Genomic DNA, 13,217 nt, shown 5'->3' with positions numbered 1-13,217 from the left:
TGAAATAGTTATTCAACCAGAGATGTAAACACAAATCAATAACAAAACCAAGTTTAAAATGTTTCCAGCAACTCAAGTTGGTTGAACAAGTATGTTGCTGTATTTAGAGATTATCTTTCTCATTTCCATCTTACCATCATACATGTTTCTTGCTTTAAACAAGCAAATGCAATCTCTTTGCACACATATTTTCATTAACAGAGAGAACCTCTTATTTGAAATAAAAAGCATTACCAATAGAGAAAGCACTCAGGTGAAACTGTACGAAAATGCAGATAAAAAGCAAGAAATTCTTTGTGAGGAAGCTGGAACAATATAATATATAGATTAGTGGAGGTGAGGATGAAGCTGATTGAAGGTTATCATCTCAGGTACACAGACAGGATGGCAGCCTTTGACTGAGAGCTCTTGTTCCCAGAAGAGTCACATGGCTGAAGCAACAAGAAAATTCTGGCTAAAATAAAGAGGATTCTACCTGAGAAAAGTTCAAATGCTGCTGTGTGGCTCAGCATCTCATTTCTACAGAAATGAATGTCATACCTTTTATGTAAAACACTGAGCTAGGGAGCCAGTATAATCAACTCAACTGGACAATATCTTGCTACATATTTAACATTGGGATTTTACTAGTCCATTAAATTTACATTGAAATTTTGAGGATGATATAAAAAATTACTTATCTGGCCAGCACTAGAGCTCTGGCACAGCTATGGGCAAATGCGTTAAAATCTACTCTGGCCCATTTGTTATCAAAGGAAGTGCTTGGTGTGTTTTGTGATGCTTGGTGCATCAGCTGAAGCTGATGCAAAGACCAGAAAATAATTTAAACCACATCCTGAACTGACAAGTTGCCTTATAAAGAAAAAAATGCTTTTCTTGTAAACTGCCTAAAACTGATGAAGTGACAAACCAATAAAGCAATAATAAATGTACCATTCACATAACTACTTAATTGTTTGCTTTTCAACATGAGATACTTATATATATGTATATATATATATATTTCAGCATATAATAAACTTCCAACATGCTATGCATATTAGTACAATAATTTTGTTGTCTCTGTCATATTCCTTTAAAAATTAAATTAAAGGAATAATCTTATAAATTCTAGAAAATTAAGAAAGGCCGTGGAGATGAAAGGATTTCAGTGAAGTGAAGAGGTGCTAAAAACCCACTATGTTCCAGTCAGATATCTAACCTGTAATTGGCATACTAATATCTTGGATATTAGCAATGGATGGTCTCCATGATCTCAGAGGAGGGGGACGTTTAGTCATGACTCCAGAACTTTTACATGCTCTTGATTACTCTTGCCTTCCTTTTTTCCTTTACAGGAGCTCTTCTTTGCAGTTCCTTCAGTTCTGCTGGTTGTTGTTAATAAATTTGTTTCCTTTCATCTATCTAGCTCCCTGAGACTTAGGCATGTTGTCTGGCTAAAAGTGAACTCATGGGGAAGAAAGTCCTTTGAGTTGTCTGGCCTCTCCTTGGGGAGAGGATTTCTTATCAGAGATAATGAGCATGGTTTTGAAAAGAGTGTGCGTCATTTGCTGTCAGTTTGAGCATTGGACTTCACTTTTATATGTCATGGTGATGCTGACATTGCAAAGCTAGGTATTGCTCTCTTTTCACCCACTCCAGGCAGTTCCCAGCTTCCTATATCCTTAAATGGATGTTCCTCAGTCATAAAGTGAAAATCTTCTTTGTATTTAACCCATTTATACTAGAAAGAGGAATGTCATCTGGGCCAGCTTTCACAGTGTTTAATTTAGCAAGCCTGCAAAGAGTTTACAGCAGGTTGTCCATTTCAGTAGTCTCTGTGAGAGTGAAAGCAGGAACCTGAGCAACTTCATTCTGGTGTGGTGAGAGCCTCAGCTCCACTTGGTTACTGCACCCTCTAAATTGCAATTTGCAGGAGAACAAACAAATACGTCCCTGAATTGCCAGCACAAGGTCTTACTCTATGCTTTCCTTCTCCCTTTAACTACCCTGCTCTTTGATAGTGACTTCTAAAACTTTCTCAAGACATACTAACATATGGGTGTATCTTTTAAAGATTACTGGATCCTACCCTTAGATCTTCAACTATTTCTAAGTTAAAGCTTGATAGCCTTTAAAGATACTGTGTATTTAATTCAGGTTATAGATAGCCCAAGAGAATGTGCTTGCAATGATATAAGCTGTTTTCTATAGTTATTTATGATTTTATGTCCTTTTTTCCAGGAAATGAATGACACACTGTGAAACCAAATTGTGTAAGGGGACTGGTGATGGGACATTTAAGTGAAGCATGGACATTTCAATTGAAGTACAGCATGTTAGTCAAATGTTGCCTGCTGGGCTCATTAGCAGTAACTGGATTAATTCTGTGGCCTGTGGTATGCAGGAAGTCATGGTGCAAAAACAAATGGACTTTCTTCTCTGTAGTGTGGGAATATCTAAATGTACCAGTCCTTGGGTATTCACTTTGTTCTGTGTCATTCTAGGTTCTAGAATGACACAGAAGACATGTGTATTGCTACTTAACATGCAAAAGGGGTGTTGCTTTCATGGCACATCCATTTCTTAAGTTCTTGGCAGAGTGACAGGAGCAGTGATTGCAGGGAAGGAACTGATTGTTTTGTTAGTTTGTGATTTTTGTGTTGTGTTTTTTTAGATTGTTTTTCTTTTTTTAACAGAGGTGATAGCTTTAGGATGAAAAGGTTCTTGAGGTTTTGGTTGCACCTAGCCTTTTTCTTTTTGTTTTTTTTTGTGTTTTTTTTTTTTTTTTTGTTTGGTGGTTTTTTGGTTTTTTTTGTTTGTTTGTTTTTTTTTTAATAAATGAAATGTGAATGCCTAGACCTTCAAATAAAGGCTCTAAAAGTCCTACAATGTCTGGATGCCTGTCACTTCTGCCGAGATTATTCAGTGAAAGGTGGTACTGTAAACTGTCATAGAAGTGCAGAATTTTAGCTTTTCTCTCTCTATGTTCCTCTCATACTCCAGCTGGGTTTGTTTGCATACCTGCCACATGCTTGTGTTTTTAATTTTCACAATCCATGCAAACACTAGATAATAGATACATTCCCTTTTCAGATATCTTTATCCTTCCCCCAACGCAACTCAACCCCATCCCTCTGGTTTATGAATGCCTTTTCAACATGCCTACTCCATGCTATATTGGTTTTATTTTCTTCCTTTTTGGTAACCAATCCACAAGACAGCACTGTTCCAACTGAATAAGGAGTATTCTATAATTCTGTATTACTTGAAAATATAAGAAGTGGGGTTTTTGCTACATTTTTCTTCAACTCTGCGGTTCTGTGCACTTCATACTTTGAGCTGGGTACTGTACTTCATGGGAAGCACATGTATGAGAACAACAAGAAGTATTTACAAAGGAAAGAAGACATTTAGAATGTTATTGCATCATTTCAATTCCAAGTCAAAGGAATTCTGCATTTCCTTCATTTTTACCTTTTATATTGGTACCAATCATCAAAGCCAAAACAAACAAGTTCATGTATGGTGAGACATGTATACACCAAGAAACTATACAGTAGTTGCTTGGTTTCTTGAAGATTAATCTAGGCTAATATTTGAGCTTCAGTCTCATTGTTTAGAAGAAAAAAAACATACATGTGGATGCTGATCCTTTGTCAAGCCACCTTAAGTTTACTTTGGTTCCATGTTAGTAAGTCTGATTTTCTCCATGGCCTCTCTTGGGGAAGGAAAGGAGCATTTTAGTGCTGGCTGTCTGGTAGGGAACTGATGAGTGTTGGTGGGTCTTAGTAGTAGTATAATTTTCAGAGAATCAATCCACCCTTTTAACTCACAGTCATCACCAGTCAAACAAAAGCAGTTTGTTTCTAAAGTGGAATCAATAAAGGGGAAAATATATTTGGGTATTATGACTTTAGCTGGGAACACATGCTTTTTTACCTTTTGCTATTTTGTCTTCTGTTTAAGGATAGGTTTTCTTACCATTCGTATTCTCTTGGTTGTACATTTGGTCTGTGTGATCTGTAATCTGCACAGAAAATACATGCTGTCAGCAGTACAAGGATAGGTTTTTTTGTTTCAGGGTTTGCTGCTACTGTAATGTGTCCTGTGTTGTATTGATCCACTCTGGCCTCTGAAGAATTTTCCTGGTGGTGATGAGAAAGATGGTATATCTCTTAAAGACCTTAATTTTCATGCAAAACAATATTCAACGGAATCATAAAGCCATAGACCTGGTAATGAAAATAGAAGCTGATACTATTAATACATCATTCCAAATACACAGAGCACCATTATGTGGCTCTTGGGTTGAGTAAAATTTCATGTAATCACAGAAACCATAGACTTAAGATCTATAAAGTTGGAAACTTAACCAGATGGCCATTGTCAAAGCAGCTTCCAAAGACTTCAGAGCTGCAATATCTTAGGACCCTAGATATGACTTAGCATTAGCTTTTTAAAATACAATTACTGAACATAACTGATTCACATTATGGAAGTAATAATAGTAATATTTTGCACTCGGTGACCTTTTATTTAAGGACCCAAAAGCTCTTAACTAAGACTTTTGAATACTTCTTTTCTGCTTATAGGAAATAAAGTGTTCAGATTCTGGAACACCTGTGTGAGAGAATTGAGCCAGAGCAGTCCAACTCCATGGCATATTGCAAGCAGTCGGTGTTTCCTGTGTGACTGGGACTGGAGAGTGCTCCTGTGGCTGTCTGTCCCTGACAGCTGGGATGTGATACCCTAGTCACTTGGGGCAGAACTTTCTATATGGTAGTACTTTTAATCTTGAGCAGGGCCAGCCTTTGAATGGGATTGCTTGTACGTTGAAATGCTGTGTGGCAGGAATGAGAATGAGACATAATGGCCTAACCTGGTATTTCCTTTATTTGCTCTGTGAACTGTGAGTATAATAATGAAATGACGCAAAGAACCGGGAATTCTGTGGCTCAGATATACCACGCTTACCTAAGGAGCTTTTGTGTGGAGTTATATATCCTAGACTATATATTTGGGACAGACAGGTTAGTACCTTCAAAGACTGGCCTTATAGGTAATAGGTATTATAAGTAATAGGTATGTTAGGGAGAATGGTTATGTCCTTTTAAAAAGTTCCACATGTTGGCCATGGATTTATGGTGCTTTAATATTCAGCTTAAAAATCACATAATTGTATTTATCTGTAATGGGAGTAAATAACTGTATTTGACATTTGTTTTTCTATAGTCAGTAGGGTTTTTTCCTATTTTTTTTTTCCTCAAACAAATTTTATTGTGGATTTTAAGGTCCAAAGATCATTCCTGAGAGTTTTCTTGGTGAGTCTTTTTGTTCTGTCTTTTAGGTCGATGTGATTGTGGCTTTGGGTGGACTTGGAGGACGCTTTGACCAAACAATGGCATCGGTGGAAACACTTTTTCATGCAACAAATATCACTCCTTCTCCAGTGATAGTTATCCAGGAGTGCTCACTCATTTACCTGCTTCAACCTGTAAGTGTTCTAAAAAGTTACTTTGTAATAAAACTGACCTTCCACCCACCCTGACACCATGGGTCTTATACTGTTAAATTCTCACTTTATCAGTTGTGTTCTGTAGGGTCAGAGCTGAAGTATAAAATACAGGCAAGTGGACAGCAAATGATGGGCTCTGAATTCCTCCTTTGGAAAAGATTACATTTAATTTGTTCATGATAAATTTGTTTAAAAGCAGAGAAACAAGAAAACCAGAAAGTATGAAAATTGAATTGGGTAAATGTAGAATATTGATTATAAATTGGAAAAAAATAAAATTAACCTTTTAAATTAGGTTCCAGTAAGTCTAAATTTAGCATACACCCCTTTTGCATGTTAAGTAGCAATACACATGTCTTCCATAAGAGGAACAAAGGAAAGATGTGAGAGGATGTTGTGAGGGAGTACCTGACATAGACATCAGGCAGAGCTCCTGTGCAGTCCAAATGGCGCAGTTCATTATGATGGGAATCCATCCAGCATCAATGAGGGAATTTATTTAAGATGTGTTATTTCTTTGGTTTTTCAGATGTGTTATTTCATTTATTGATTCATAAAACAACACACACAAAATATCTTGCTGATCTTCTGCTTCTGAGATTTAAATTAAAGGCAAATCTAAACATCAGACACTGTCCTCTAACATGGATTAATTTATTTTTTTGAAAATGTGTTTTCCCCTTGGCAAGGTTTCTAAAAGCTTACCTAACTTTCCCAGTTTCTCTTGGAAAGCTTATTCTATTAAAATAAATAACATTCACAGGTGAATTTGACACAACCTTGCACCAGATGGGCTTCAGTGTAATTTGAGAAAAGCATTAATGAAGTTCTATGAGATTATAGATTTAAAGCCACAGGGGCAGTTGCTCTATTAACAATTTGAAGCACTGTGTCTGCCAGAAAGGTAGTAGGCACCGGAGCTCTTTTGCCAGTATGATGAGGAATTACTTTGATCGTTAGTTGCACAGTTAAATAGATGGAGGCAGCAGAGTAAGGGGGAAAGAGAAATAAAGGAGAACTGTGGTTAAAATCTAAAAGTCAGGAGTAACTTGCTTGTAATTGATCTGTGAGTGCAGTAATTCACTGACAACTGTAAATTTCCTTTAGGGTATTTTTAAGAACATGTTGAAGAGCTGAAATAAAGTGGACAATTTCCAGTTTAACTTATAAAACCCTTGCTAAGACTGGAAAGATTTTTAATTATTTTCATTCATCTTTTCCATAAGCAGATTTAAAATGCAATGCCTAAGGTTGCTTTCATGAGTTTTCCATTAATAATTAAAGCCTTTACAACTTGAAGAAAAACAACATGATCTGTGCATTTAAAATGGAAATGGGAGGTTGCTAATTGTTTTGTTTTCTGGAAATTTCTTTGTTCTATTTTTAATAATGCCATACAAAAAGCTTTTAATATTTTCTTTGTAGATGAGCAAAGTTCCACAGGAAACTTCAGGTTATTTCTAGCATACAGAAATAAGGGACAGATATAGGGGCAGGCCATTTAAACAATCTTAGTGCTAACTTTGAGACACAAAATTGCTTTTCATTGTTGGTTTAAACTTGTCACTGTTGGCATCTTCAGTCAACTGTTGTGGATAATAACAGATAATAACATTAATCCTGTATAGTTGTTTTTCTTTTAAAAAGTGAGTAGTTTATAAACTGAGAGAAACAAGGATCCTAAGCTTGGAAATACTCTCTCTCATTTTTGGGGTTTTTTTTTGGGGGTTTGTTTTTTCTTGGGGGGGGGGTTGGGGTTTTTCTGATTTGTTGGTTTTTGGTTTTTTGGGTTTTTTTAATGGAGTTCAGCTTGATTTTTTTCTCTTCCAAACATCCACAATCATGACATTCTCTCTTTTCCCTCTCTTACCTTTGTAATTTAAAATCAAGGTAGGAGGGGGTTTAACACAGTGAGAGACCAACTGACTGTTTGAAATGCAAGTCTGGAAACTGTGCAATAAATGAAGCAAGGTTTCGAGATTCAAATGCTGATGCAAATGACAAAGTTCAGAGCATGTTTTTTCTGTAAATGTAGAACAGAAACATTTCTAAAAATGTAGAAGTGAAACTTTCTCTCTTGGGAAGAAGAATCTGATATTTATTGGATTCTTTGGATAAAATATATGAGCAAAACATAATTATGATTTTGTTTCCAGATAATGTTAGCCTTTGATTCATTGTAACAGGAGAGTAGTTCTCTCTCTGAGAGAGTGGGACTACTAGGCAGAGTCTAAAGTATTTGGATGCAGCACACAGACTGGTAATTCCTTAGGAATCCTAGGAAGGATAGCAAGGGGCATTAACAAGTCAAGCTGCTGAATTTATAATTACCAGTGCAGAAACTAGGAGGAGGATGGTGTGAGTAAATATCTAAGGCCACCAAAAATCTATTAATTGTTTGAAAGAGAGATATTTCACATTGTTACAATGTTGGTGTAGGAGGTTATTGTAGGGTAGAAGAAATACATCAATATTTAACACACCTGTAAAGGATCCACAGTGTTTCAGGAAACATTATGGACTTGCTAAAAGTCTTCAGGGTTGGAAGAGCAAGGACAATGCCTGATTTGGGATCCAGTGCAGACTACCAGGCAAGGTGGACCAGGTAAACAAAGCCTTTTTTCATCAGCCAATAACATTACCCAAGTACTGAATGTAAGAGTAATTAGAGCTTTGAGTATTGAGGCATTTCTTGGGAAATAGATAGACAGGCAGTGCAAGTTTTTGAAATAAATAGATAAAAATATTTTGGCATGGAAAGCGAAGAAAACTACAAGGAAGTAAACTCTCTTATGTTCATTTCTGACCTCTAAGGATGAGCTCCTGTAAGGAAATGAGAAAAAAGATGGGAACAATTGCATCCCATAAATACCTGTCTCCATGATCTCTATGGAGAAACTGGGGGGAGGCTGAAATATAGACTGTAAGTATATAAATTTAGGTAAATTAATTCCAGTATATGTCAAACCACTAAAAAAATATTGAAGAAAAGAAAGCAGGCATGAAATAAAATTGCACCTATGGAAGGGCCCACACAATGAGAACATAGTTTGTAGGTACAGAATTTATAAATTGATAGTGAAAGATTTTCTTTTGTCTGAATGGGAAAGTAAAACTTATGACAAGCAGCCTAAATAAGCACATTTGCTCAGTCTTCGCTAAAGCAAAATATTCCTTTGAGCAGATAACCAGTACAGTTAAAATCGGTGCCAAAGTCTGAGGAATTTAAATTGCTTCAGAGAAAAAACAAATAAAAAATTGAGCTGCCTTTGATTCTGCCAACTCCAAGGGCTGCTACTTTTTGTGTTCTATGCAATGCTAATTAGGATAGGAGTCAGAAATAGAGAAAATTTGTAAGAATTCTAGGATGTGATGCTTGTTATGAAGCATTTTCTTATCTGATGATTGGAGTTAAAAAAAAAAAAGAAAAAAGAAAAAAATGTACCTGTGTGCTGAATAGATCTCATGTTTCATTCTGTAGTGGGGGAGGGAGGAAAATTTGAATTTTTAATAAGGAGTAATCAGTCTTTATAAGCCAGATATTTTATGCAAGACTTCATACATTTTATGTTAAAAATTTGGTAATATCAATTACCATTAGACTATACCCTGGCTGAAGAGCATAATTCCCTTAGAGTCATGTTTATCATGCTAGCCATGCTCAATATGAATGGCTTAAGGTTTCACATACATACTTTCTCATTTTCTGGTTGTGTGCTTCTCAGGAGTACAGAAACATTAGCTTCTGTACACTGAGCATAAATTATCTTTTATCTGTGAGTTTTATGGCAGTTTGTAATACAAGGTAATAGGATTTATGACCAAGAAATGAGAAGATGTCCAAGAGTTAATGAGGCCTGTCTTTTACATATACTGAGTAGTTCAGTTTTCCCCACACAGGATTCCAGCCCTAGGATGTAGAGGAGAATTGCTGCCTACACATATTTTTGTCAGTTAGCTAACTCTTTTGAAAGAGTGTGTGAATACTTTGATAACCCTTTTTCTTGCGCCCAGCTTCTCTTGTGAGTGCATGCCTGCCTTCCCTGTGAGAAATTAATAATAATTTAACATCATAGGTAGTGGCCCAGCAGCTAAATGTGAGCAATAAGAATCAGGAAGTCCATCCCATTTTCTTGGCTCTTTACCATCATTTCCTTGAAGAGAAGTGTATTGGGTAGTCTTTTGATCCCACAGTCTCCTAGATTGTAAACTGGATAAAACCACATCCTTCTCTGAATGGGTGCTGTGAGGCTCATTTTGTTATTTACAAAATGCCATTACATCCTCTGCTCTGCACTGGGGTGGAACATGGTATCACAGTAATAGTAACAACAGTATTAGCAAGGCCCTTAATTAACATAAATATTGCCATACAGGAAGCAGTGCAGATAATTAGTTAGCATGGTCCCGAGCACAGTTTCAGAGGGAGCCAGCCATCCTTCTCGCAGATGGCATCTGGGCATGCTCTGGGTTTAGCACAGGCCAGGAGCTGCTTCCCAAACATTTGGAAGAGACCGGCTTGTCGTGGGGCCAAGAGGGAACAGCCACATGCACGTGAGCACTGCTGTGCTGGCTGGCTTGAGTTCCAGAGCTGTTACCTGAACTGATTTACAGGTGCAGACAGAGTGAGATGGAATGAAGATGTGCTCCTAGATGGAGACGCTGCAGCAGATGTGAAAGAATGTACAAAGACCAGAAACTGCTGGGCTTTGTTGCTGCAATTCTCTGTGCCAATGTTATTTGATTTGGTTTGTGTCCATGCTTGTAAATTTAATGGGAAGTTTAGGGTATCTACCTTCAGCTTGCAAGTTTTTTCTGGCAGCCAGTTCTTGAAATTTGCAGGAACATCAAAAATTAGTTACCTGATCAGTTCTGTACCACCTCATGTGTGCAAGTAGATCTGGCTTGCACTCAGTGGAGAAAATCCTTAATGAATCCTCCTATGGGGGAATAATTTGGGAATCTGGAAATTTAATGTCTCCTTTTCCTAGATATGTATTTTTGATGGGTAAATTCAGTTTCAAAAAAATTGCCATTTTAAAGAAAGGCATTTAAACATGTATCTAATACTTAAACATGCATTTAGTACTTAGTGTTTATTGTCCTGAAAGGCTCTCTCTCCTGTTCGATATCTTCTCTCAAAGTGCACTATTGGAACTCAATCTACTTGACAAAGCAGTCCGTTTCTGTGCCTCAAGCTCCTTGTGGAATTCGCAAATATACAACTTTTTATGCTTTGATAAATACCTTTTCTAGTGACTTTTTCAATGAGAAAGCCAGCCATTCAGCTGGACAGAGACACTGTGACGTAAAAAATGTTAGCTGAGGAAAAGTCTTAATCCAACTTTTCTCTGGGAGCCTGAGTCCTTCATGGAAAGCCTTGCAGAAACAGGTTTTGTGCTTCCAGAGGTTTAGTGTTACACTGAAGTGGTTTCTCAGGGAAAAAAAAAAAAAAAAAAAAAAGTTGCTCTGTTGGTAGTTTAGCTGCCTTAGTCTCCTTCTTTGTTAAGAAACTTTGAGGATTTGGTTACAGCTCAACTTCTGTTCCTAAAATAACACTTAAACTAGTCTGGTTTTTTATTCTTTCCTGAGAAAATCCAGCTGGACCAATTAATTCTTGTCCTGTGGTAATGCAATGGTCTTGTGTAAATGTGACCTACAAAAGTCTACAGGTCTAAAGGACTTAGGTTTATTTCATGATAATTCATGGCTGTGAAGTGGTCTTCTTTCATGGTGTTGCTTCATGCTTTTTGCACAGGATTTCTCTCTTTTACTGAATATCAGTGATCCAAAATTAATTCATATTTGTCAATAACATTCTGACCTGGAAAATATCTACTTGCTATCTTGCTTCTCACTGTTACACAATGAAACTTCTGGGTGGATTTTCTCTTAACAGCTATATTCTTTGTAACTTTGTTCTACTCCAACATCAGCAGATGTGTAGTATGAAATATACAAAGATTATATAGAACCTTAGAAATAATAATTAGCTTTTGAAACAGTCAAATCCTTTTAAACAGTTTATTTAGCCTCAGTTAAAAGTGCAACCAGCATCAACTTTATGGATGACATCTAATAATTATGGATTTCTTCTTTATAAGGAAGAAAAACTGACGACAAAAAATTCATAAATCAATTTGTTAGCTTGCAGGTAATCAGTTTAATTAAGTACCTATCTTTCAGAGAGGAAAGTACCAAAGCATCATTACCAAGTGGAAAAGAATAGTCTTTATTAAATGAAATTTTCATCTGTTCATGATTGTTAAGAAAGAAGTCATAGTCTGTAGCAGGATATGATAATCACACAGCTGTTTTTAAATTCACATCTTAATGGTGTCTGCAAGAGAAGATGATGTAAGGAGTCTAATTGGATTACTTAGGTGTTTCTAAATTCTGAAGTCATCCAGTGTGATTCTCAATCAATAGTTTGCACTTGGTAAGTGTCAACAGTTCTGCTTGCAACTTTTTTTCAATATTTGTCCAGATTTTTAATTAGTTACTGCAGTTGCTGATGAATGATCATCAAGGAGAACCTTGGCCCTAAATAAAACTCTTCCAATGAGATTCCTGCTCTCTGTTGTTGCCCCTAGCTGCTGTGATATGATCTTGTCAATATGATAATATCTATTTTGTTGCTTTATGGAAACCACAAGAAGTTTTTTGCTACAAAGCTGATTATCTTAGTTGGAGTTTGTTGGAGGTTTTTTTCCCCCAGACTTGTCAATTACTTTTATTTCCTTCAAAATCTTAATCCATCTTTTCATCCACTCCTTTAACAACTTATTTTTGCAGTGGCCTGATACTTTGGGCTTTTCTGTTCAATGTAGTATTAATAATTTTGTGTACTATAAAACAATTCTTCTGCTTTCCATTAAATAGTCAGCAGCAAAATACTAAGTGTTTGTTTCGACATTTGCTTATTGGTAGGAACTGATATATAAGCTGGGATAAATAGGAAGCTGGTAAAACTTTATCCTGTTTTGACAATATTGGTAAGCTGAGGAAGACCACAGCAGTATTTTCACTTATCTTTATTCTGTTACTGAATGGAACAAAGCTGGAGAATGTGTATGTGTATTCTTTCCAGTTTTATTTAAGCTTTTTCCCAGGTAGGACTTTACTCCTATATTGGGAGTTTTTAGCAAGCTAAAGAATTTCTAAACTTTTTGTGAATAGATTTTTGGCGAAAAAGGGAAAAAAAAAAGGCAAAAGCACTTTAAAATACTGTTAATATGGATTCCAAATTTTACCAAAAGATTTAAATATTTTTTTACATAGTTCAATAAGCTTTCTATTTTTAAAAGGTACTGTATTTTTATACTTTAAAAAAGAACATTATGCAAATGTATGAAGGTGTCATAGACTGGTACTTTGCAGATTGATTTTGTAGTATTTTTATGATTATGATTTAAATTATTTGCCTATCATCTAACACCTGGGAGGAGTAATGCAATATTTTGAATTTCAAGGTCAACCATTAGACATGAAGAAGTAAGAGGACTAAGAGGAATAATTATTAACACTTTTTTGTGCCTTGCCTTATCAGATGCCATCCTCCTTTCTAAGTAGTCATCATACTGCAAGATCTTACTTTCTTTATCTAACCTTGTTTCTTCCACTTTCCCTTTCTTTTCCCTCTGGATTTTCCTTGGACCCCATCAACTGTCTTTTCTCAGCACATCATCTAATCTTAATTTTTTGGTTTTTTGTCTAAACT

At 36.1% G+C, this 13,217-nt stretch overlaps 1 protein-coding gene across 12 annotated transcripts in view; it reads left to right on the top strand.

Moving 5' to 3' along the window:
• The window catches only part of TPK1 (thiamin pyrophosphokinase 1), a 300,977-nt gene that overhangs the window by 190,212 nt on the left and 97,548 nt on the right, over nucleotides 1-13,217 (top strand). For all 12 annotated transcript variants that reach the window (XR_011003313.1, XR_011003305.1, XM_068202525.1 and 9 more), the window contains one exon: nucleotides 5,330-5,476. Coding sequence is in view for 10 of the 12 variants with exons in the window: in XM_068202525.1 (XP_068058626.1) it covers nucleotides 5,330-5,476 (147 nt within the window). In the remaining 2 variants the exon portion in view is untranslated. The remainder of the gene's footprint in view (nucleotides 1-5,329; nucleotides 5,477-13,217) is intronic.

The sequence above is a fragment of the Anomalospiza imberbis genome, chromosome 1 (assembly GCF_031753505.1).
Source record: "Anomalospiza imberbis isolate Cuckoo-Finch-1a 21T00152 chromosome 1, ASM3175350v1, whole genome shotgun sequence".
Classification (NCBI taxonomy): Eukaryota; Metazoa; Chordata; class Aves; order Passeriformes; family Viduidae; genus Anomalospiza; species Anomalospiza imberbis.
This window is presented reverse-complemented; position numbering and strand designations above follow the sequence as displayed.